The 8,716-nt window shown below is 39.6% G+C and overlaps 1 protein-coding gene across 3 annotated transcripts in view; it reads right to left on the bottom strand.

Moving 5' to 3' along the window:
* The window catches only part of igdcc4 (immunoglobulin superfamily, DCC subclass, member 4), a 60,198-nt gene extending 51,884 nt beyond the window's left edge, over positions 1 to 8,314 (bottom strand). For 2 of the 3 annotated variants that reach the window (XM_034878908.1, XM_034878899.1), the window contains exon 1: positions 7,834 to 8,314. In XM_034878908.1, the coding sequence (XP_034734799.1) occupies positions 7,834 to 7,900 (67 nt within the window). In that variant the 5' untranslated portion in view covers positions 7,901 to 8,314. The remainder of the gene's footprint in view (positions 1 to 7,833) is intronic. The other variant, XM_034878890.1, reaches the window with a different exon arrangement.
* Positions 8,315 to 8,716: the final 402 nt, after the last annotated feature.

Here is an 8,716-nt window from a genome sequence, read left to right on the forward strand (position 1 = left end):
TAAACTTGTTTTTGAGTTCTACCTGCCTGCCCTGCCTCTGCTTTTGGGTCCTCCTCCTAGTATGTCCCATAACACTCTGTATGCAATAAAGGTGCACTCAAGGCAAACAATTGCCATAAAAGAATATTACATTTAGGGTCCTATAAGGAATTCTCGGCAATGTAAATGCTTTGCCAATTTTATACGTTGGCATTATCTGACTGCCTTGATGAAAAAAAATTGACATGGCCCAAGTGTAAATAAAGCATTCAAATTTCTGGTAAAGGTCCACTCAAGAGTATAATCCTCTTACATATGATATCTGTGTATATTCTACAAATGGCTCACAAAAGACTGTGAGGTGTAGCTTTAATTCTTAAATGTAACATTTGTGAGCTATGCAAGCTGTACTTCTTTTGAAAAAAAATAGAAATTGGTGTGATGGCCAAATTAGAGAAAGAGCTCTCCTTCAAATGGCAAGATAACAAGATAGCTTTACAGCCCGTTGCATATGAAAAACTCTCACCTTGGCACCTGGCTTGTCTAGTGCACATCATTCCAAATGCCATTGAAGCAGCTCTATGTAACCCTCCTGTCAGTATTGAAAAGAGTCAAATGGAACGTTTCCATCACTGAGAACCACATGTGAAAGCCATTACTTTGGTAGACAGACAACCCCTGAAATGTTTTATGCCTGAAAATGGTTAATGGTTAAAATTGCATCATAATGGAATACAAACTTCAGGAAATTATTGCATTTTCCTTATTATATTATATTAACCTCTGTCATAGGTTTACATGGGAATTTGTTTTCTTTCTTTTACTTAAGATCCAACCAAGGCTAGTCGTAAACACACGTCTGCTTATACTAAGGCAAAATTATCACTAGCTTACAACATTTTATTTTTATATATTTCTAAGAGACCGTGCTGTTCATTAATGAAAACAAAATACATTCATCACAGTGCTGTGAAGATCCTAGGAAAGAAAATCATTTAAAATTATTGCAGACAAAATCAAGACTTTGGCTTTCATACAAACACTTCTGTGCCTCAAATTGCCTCCCTGGCAGCATGAATAGGCGCACACAGGGCACCATAAAAAATCAACATATTCACTGCACAAATATACCCAGCTGAAACTCAGCCCAGGGCACCTTTAAATAATATGCATCCTAATTTAGCATGGACTCTGGGGAGGGGATCAAGATGCACTAACAAATCGCAGCTGACACACCCATGCTTACACACAAGCGAGCAGACAGGCACATGGGGTAAATGTACCTCAGCGCACACACACACACACTCACACACACACACACACACACGCACACACACACACACACACACTTAATGTCACGCTAATGTGTAATGAGCTATTCTTCACAGGCACTGCTGTCCAACAAAATCTGTTTTTAAGTCTCAAGAGATCTGTGTATGTACATGTATGCTCACATACATATTGAAAGAGTGCAATAAGTTTGGGCCCAATGTTCAAACAAGGCTAGCAACTAAAACTTAGTCAGTAAAGCGGCAATATAAATAAGTACCTCATTTATACATCAATTAATTTAGAAATGCAATCACATGAAGTCATTAAGGATGGGATCTCTTAATCTGCTACAGGAAATGGATGAATGGAAGGTAAGAATGGATATAATGTATTTTTCCACATTTACCCACTGGACTTACTAACCAAAATAACCATAATCTTTTGGTGAGCTCAAAACCGTTTCACACACTATATATAAGACACATGGGCAGTAACAGTCAAGGCCAAGCGGTTCTACAGACAGCATACATACAAAATGTTGTAGCTGCCACTATGCGGGAGGGTGAACAGCTGGCCTTCTGGTGTAGACGTAACAAACGGGAGCTGAACACAGCAAAAAATTACAGATGAGTTCAGAAGGAGACGGATGTCAACTCTTAAGGGACATAAAGATGGAGACAACATTGACTCCATCTTCCTGTAGTGGATAAGGAAAATCAACCTGCCCGAGGGGCTGTTTATCCAGTCTATACGATCATTTTTTTCTGTGGCTATTTCTACCCCTCGGCTTATTTGCCGTTACATTTCATTTAGCTGACACTTATATCCAAAGCAACTTCCAATAAGTGCACTGACTGACAACTCCTTCACTGTATGTGCATGCATGCTGTACTCGGTTGATGACTTTAATCTGCTACTTGTTCTGATGCCACTTTGATACCACGGAGTATGTGAAACTGTAGAATGAAGGATAACCTCCAAAAAATACCAGCAGCTCACTGGAGTGGACTGGCACAACATAATCAGATCAGCCAGCAGTTCATCATTGGGATTCCATATTCAAACGTTCAACATCAATACCCCATTGTGCAGGGTAGAAAGTTATACAAATTAAGATCATGCATAGAGCTTATATTACACGACATACATTTAAAAAATGGAATTGTGCTGGCGTAGCTGTGGTAGGCATGGTACCTTCATGCATTTATTGTGCAACTGTTCCAAGAGATTTTGGACTGAGGTAATAGATGTTCAAAAATTAGTCTGAATGTTCATATTCCTAAATGCCGTATTGTATGTATATTGGTGAAGAGATTGAAGAATATACAGAGAACCTGTTCAAGGGATAGTTGCGTAAGCTTTTTTCTCCATAAAGACGAGTACACTCATGAACTGGAAAACACGCAAATTAGACTGCTATAATAAATGTAACTGATTCAAGGAATTTGGACTTACTTTCTTTGGAGAATGCAGCTGCAACCCTTGCATACTATGGTCATGGTCTAGGCGCCCATTGGACTCTTAAAGAATATATGAACAACAGAGCAACAACTTGACTGTGTAGGGTTTGTGTCTTGGGTTAGGAGTATTGAGTATCTGTACCATAAATAACAGCAGCCAGCAGCCAGAACCCTAGTGCCAGAAACAAAAAACAAGTTTTAAAGGAAACTTCAATTTCTGAGCCAGATTTTTTTCTCAATATTTGGAAGACCAACAGAGGCCATTAGACAAGAGTGTTGGACTTCCATTAAAATGTGGCGAGGAGGAAAATGTGGGCTGTCCCTGCTGCGTTGTATCTGCTGTAAATGTTACAGTGTCAAAGTAAAGAAAAAGCTTGTTGCTCCCCACAGCTCTTTTTGCACTTTCTATGGAAATGTCCAGCTTATATGATGACTAAAATGTAAAAGTTTTGTAGCTCAGGTTTGTATTACTATCTTGTTTAAATTGCCCAACAATCAATAATTATTAACACTGTTAGTAATTTTATCATTTGGTTGGTTTTGCTTGACATAACTCTGGAGTTGTGACACCCCTAGCTTGATGGAAAACAATGTAAGTAAAAAGAAGCAAAATAATATTTAAAAAAAAGGTCTGTGTAAAATTTTAAGTACATTTTGAAATTTGTTGGGAACAAATTGCTGTTTTTTGATTTTCATGCATAATGCCATTCAAGTGATGCAACTTCACTTCACTTCACTACGCAGCAAACTCACATTTCTGCATTTTGTGGAAAAACTTTAAAATGTCATGACAAATAACCCTGTTCATACTTTTTTTTTTTAAAGATGCAATGTTTGTAACACACCAACCTCACTGAATTAAAAATATCTTCCTCTAAATACAGTGCCCAGCCAAAAATGTAACCCCTCGTGTAACTTTACATGTGCATGATATTTAAGCTAGAGAATGGACTTTGCCCCACAGTACCCTGGTGCAATGTGTGGAATAAATGGTTGACTCAAAAAAAAAAACATATTCCTCCCACCACCATGCCCAACATTGCACAGGGTCACTTCAGCAGTTTCCTACAGCTAATGTTCCTTGGGTGTTCAGTCCAGATATTAACTTTGTATAAAACAAGCTTGTTGTAGGTATCTGTCACTGCGTAATTGTGAGCAGGTGTAAAACATGAGTCAGAGATGAAGTCGAAAAGATGGGTTTTTTATTTATCTCCCAATTAAGGCCGTGGAGGCAAAAATAGAGACACAAAAATTAACCAACTTATGGGAAGAAGACACTCTTTCAAGAAAATAACGGTAATTGACTGGTGAGTCAATAGAAACTATTCCCCAAATTAAGAATACAACTGTTCAGTAAATTGACCTTACATCAAGTAACTACACTGAGGGCATCCAACAGACTTACTTCCTTCTCCCTCAGGTGTTTCCTAAAGCTGTCTCCCCTAAGCAATGTGTCGATGTATGTACTGTACATAGATATAAATTACTGGAGTATTGGATTTTAAATGTGCACACAAGAACGTTACGGTATTACTGTGGGGAATTGAAGAATGGCTAGGTTAACAGATGTTGTTAAACCCATGTGATAATCAACAACCTAACACTCTAAACAAATAAACAGGAAACAATTAAGTTTAATCTCCGAGAGCTAAAATAGGTAGCGCCTCGCTACCGTGGCGGCAGCCATGCGCTCTGTCACAAAGCTGTCACAGGCATGTCAAGAGCATGTGAGAAAATGCTGCTCATTTGGACACCTTCATTTAGAATCAAGGTCATCATAGTATTCACTTAGCTAAACTGGGTTACGTGTGTTCAAATATTCAAGCCTTCCATGCTCTCACTCACATGTTTTTTCTTCTTTGGATGAATTTTACTCTCAACCCATGCTTGCGACTTACAACAACAGTTGGGAGACAATGTTTAGAAAAAACTGTTCTTGTCATAGCTTAGTTCATATTTCAGAATCAATTTTATTTCCTGATTGAAAGTGTTACATCTGTGATACCACCTAGTATTAGTAAGAATCAGTTTGCAGTCTTTCTGTGTAGACTTTGTGTGTTCTCTCTGTATCTGCGGACTATTTTCCTGCAGACATACTTTTACCCATAGATATGCATAATAAGCAGTTTAAAGAAGGAGAAAGAAATGTCAAGTGAAGTACTCTTCCCTTAAGTCAAGGCTTATCACACTATGCTCCTCCAGTGGAATTAAAGGTGACTGCATTGCATCTCCCAACAGTGTTACTGTGTAAGCTGGACAATGCAGAAACACATTATGTGAGCTCAATCCAAACTAACTGGTACAAAACCAATAAGCATGAGGATTGAGATGTTTAATAAGAGTTAATATGAACTGTTAATACAAGCAGTAAATACCAATTTGGCGCAGGGTAAATTACCTCATATGAAATTCTGTGTCGGTGTAGTGCCAACTCTTCATCATGCAACTGTTGCTGTGTTTATAATTTTCATATGCATATAAAAATGCTAAAGACGTTACAATAATCAGACTGCTTTGCTCATAAAGTCTTGCAGGAGTGCAGATGTTTTGTTAATAACTATATGGACTGTGAGCACACAGACACCCAGGCACTTTTGTACAATTGATTTGCTTGTGATATGTTAAGTGAAGTTGACATACTTCCTTTTGATCTTTAGAATGGACAAAACCAGCTCTTTGTGGATGTACCAATGACCCTTGCCCTGAAATTCACCCCGCCAGCACCCGTTAATTTATCCACGTCCCAGAATCACACCCTGCCCCCACTCACCAGTCTTGGTTCTAACAACCACTAAAAACCACAACATTCATGCTCCAACTTTCTAAACTCAACAAAATGCACGCAGAGAAACATGCACACGCCAAGTTGTTGCCATGTTGTTGCCATGTTGTTAACTGGCCTTGAGGACTACTAACAATGCACATGTAATTATTTAGCCATACTACATGTATTAGGATGCTGTCAGTTTGTGCAGAGCAATACAAATGTGTGGTAAAGCACATTTTGATGACAATTCTTAATTATTTAAATGGATGTTAGTCTTGGATTTGTTTAATGTTCTTCCAGTCATTTTTTAAATGTGATATTTTATAAAAGCGACCAAATGTCAAAACTGCTTGGTACCAACTTTTAATAATAAACTTCACAGTGCAAATAACTCAATTTCCTCTTCACTCTTATCACAAACAACTTCGATCACAATCACCATTTACCCGCAAGAGATTTCATCATCTGGATGATATCTCCCCCAGTGTGTGGCACTTACTCTCCTGTCAGGAGGCTCTCAAGGGTAGTAATTCCTTACTCTGTCACTGCTGAAGTCTGCAGGGCAGGTTAATCTAACTGTATATAAATTGCATCATCTGACCTTCCACCATAAGATCAGATGGAAGTCAAGGAAGCATCCCTCCATAAGGCCTTTATATGCATAATTGAACAATGAATAATGGAACTCGTGATAAGATTGCAGTATTTCGCAGGAGTCATTGTCTACCTGGATGTGCCAGAGTAATTTAGAGTTTGTGATATATTCATTCCACCACCACACCAATCCTTTTTCACAATATTCCTTTGTTTCTTATCATGTTGGTAATAATTACTGCAGATTATGTCATAATAAGAGATTAAAGAAGGTTTCAACAGCAGCAAATCTATGTACTATCCCCAGACAAAGTAGAAGAATAAAAGAAAAACTTTCATAATGCAGCTATGCACTAAACACAACTGTACTGGCTGATGAGACAAAGGGAAATAGTAGCAAAGTTATGAAAGAAAGTGTGTGTTACATATGTGTTGCATGACACCCACAAACCACGTTACTGTAAAACAATGTAAATCCTTAAGCAGAGATTTTTTTTGCCAAGAGATGTACTTTAAAATTGGACTGTCAAAGTGAGAAATAGTGAATAATAACAGTGTATGTAGTGTTTGCATGGGCTAATGAACCAATTAATTAACACAAGATATCAACAGTGAAATATGACAAACTATTGTAGACATTACAGGTACTGGACACAAGCAGGCGAAGGTAGCCAGATGTGATAGTGTGCCTGTTCTCACATCAGGATGTTAGGATTTAAGTCAAAGTAAGGTTGACTTCAGTTCACTTCATCTGGTGCCCCTGCTCCATAATACTTGGGTGGGAAATCAAAGTAGGGCTGCAACTAACAATCATTTTCTTTACTGATAAATCTGCCAATTGTTTTTCTTGTTCAATCTATAACTCGAAGAATGTCAGAAACCAATGTCCTTAAACATTTTCTATATATTTTTTTATATTCGTATTACTTCTTATATTTTTGAATTATCCAGTGCCATTCTGCACAGGTCTTGGTCATTTACATCCTGTGGTCAGTGTTATACCCACTCGAAGCCCCCTGTGTAGGCGGACTTCCCTCTCCAACAAGCACGCTTTCCCTCTCTGGAGCCACCGCAAATGTCTAGGAAATAAAACTGCTACTGTGCATCTTTCACCATGAGACACATTCCTTTCCAATTTTAACAAGATCGTGAATAGAGAACGTCCTTTTGATGACAAAATGACTCTTTCCTTAAAACCCTCTCGTTCAGCTTTCTGAGCCAGTGTACCACCATGTGCACAGATTCGCATTTGGTTATTAAACCGTGAGAAAAACTTCAGATTTGTTTTTTTTGTTTTTGTTTTTTTGGCAAAGCAATCGACACATGCAAGACTGAGCTGCTTCCAGGGCGCTCCACTCTTGTGAATTAAACACCAAAGGCTGACTCCACGTCTTTATAATGAGCCCCATCCATCCCATGTGTGATCTCAAACTTCCCCGGTCGGTTCAAAGCCCTTTGGCCGCTCCGTGGCACCGTTCAGGGCTGCAACTTCGTAACGCCGAAGCCTCACAGCGCGATCCTGTCAGAGAAACCCACCAAGTAACAATCCAACCCTACCATTCAGTGAGGCCACATGAGGTGAACACAGAACACGGAGGGATGTTACCGTGCAAGGTGCAAATTCACCAAGTAGCTCTCCTATCTTTTATCACAGCCCACTTGTGTTCTAGTAACTGCACTTCAGTGTAATGTGAGTGTCCCGCTGGCTCACACATGCACTCCACTGAAAAACATGCAGAAGATCAAAGTGTGTGCTTTTACCTTGCTTGGATGGACCACAAAACAGCGAAAGAAGACAGAACAGCAAAATTGTACTCTCCACCGCCATGTACAGCCTTTGATTTCCAACAGTGGGGTAGCAGCGTACGTCTATACAACCAGCTATACCGTTATAGCGACATGCTGGAATCTGCTTTTGTCTCCGCCGGTGCGTAAATGACTCTCTGTAAATGTTGAAGTCTCTTTGGTTAACAGTCCCCTGGATTTCCGAACAATAAGCTTAGTCGGGGGAGAGCCGTCGTGTCTCTCGGCGCTCCAACGCCATGTTGCGAACGAATGTTAAGTGTGTGTTGGTTGCTGGTCCACACACAGGCACACACACACGCACATGCACACGCATGTACGCACGCATACGCGCACACGCGCGTTCAGCAGACACTGGCTGGCTGGTCGTCGCTGGAGTCCTGAAAAGCGGTCGGTGATTCTAACACACCCCTTCTTCCTCCTGTTTATTCAACTCCATGCTTCCCACCTACACTTGGAAGATTCATTCAAAGCTGAGACGCGGTACAAACACTTGCAACACCAAATGTGTGAAAATAGATTTTATCCCATGCGCCCTCTCTCTCTGTCTGGAATGATGAATTCGTTAGGGATCTCTGCTAGAGCAAAACGAAGTGTGGAGAATGCTCTGGCAGTTATCTGTAATGACTGCAAATGTGATGCCTTGAATGAACCCAATGTTGCAGACATCAGTTATTTTAATGAGCATTCACATATCCAGATACACATGTTCTAATCATGCAAAAACAATAGTTTTCTATAGTGTGTGTGTGTGTGTGTGTGTGTGTATGTACCATTGTTTATCCACATGTACAGATGTGTAATCATGAAGCTGATTCTGATGACAGCATGAATGCTTGTG

This window comes from Etheostoma cragini, chromosome 1, assembly GCF_013103735.1.
Source record: "Etheostoma cragini isolate CJK2018 chromosome 1, CSU_Ecrag_1.0, whole genome shotgun sequence".
Classification (NCBI taxonomy): Eukaryota; Metazoa; Chordata; class Actinopteri; order Perciformes; family Percidae; genus Etheostoma; species Etheostoma cragini.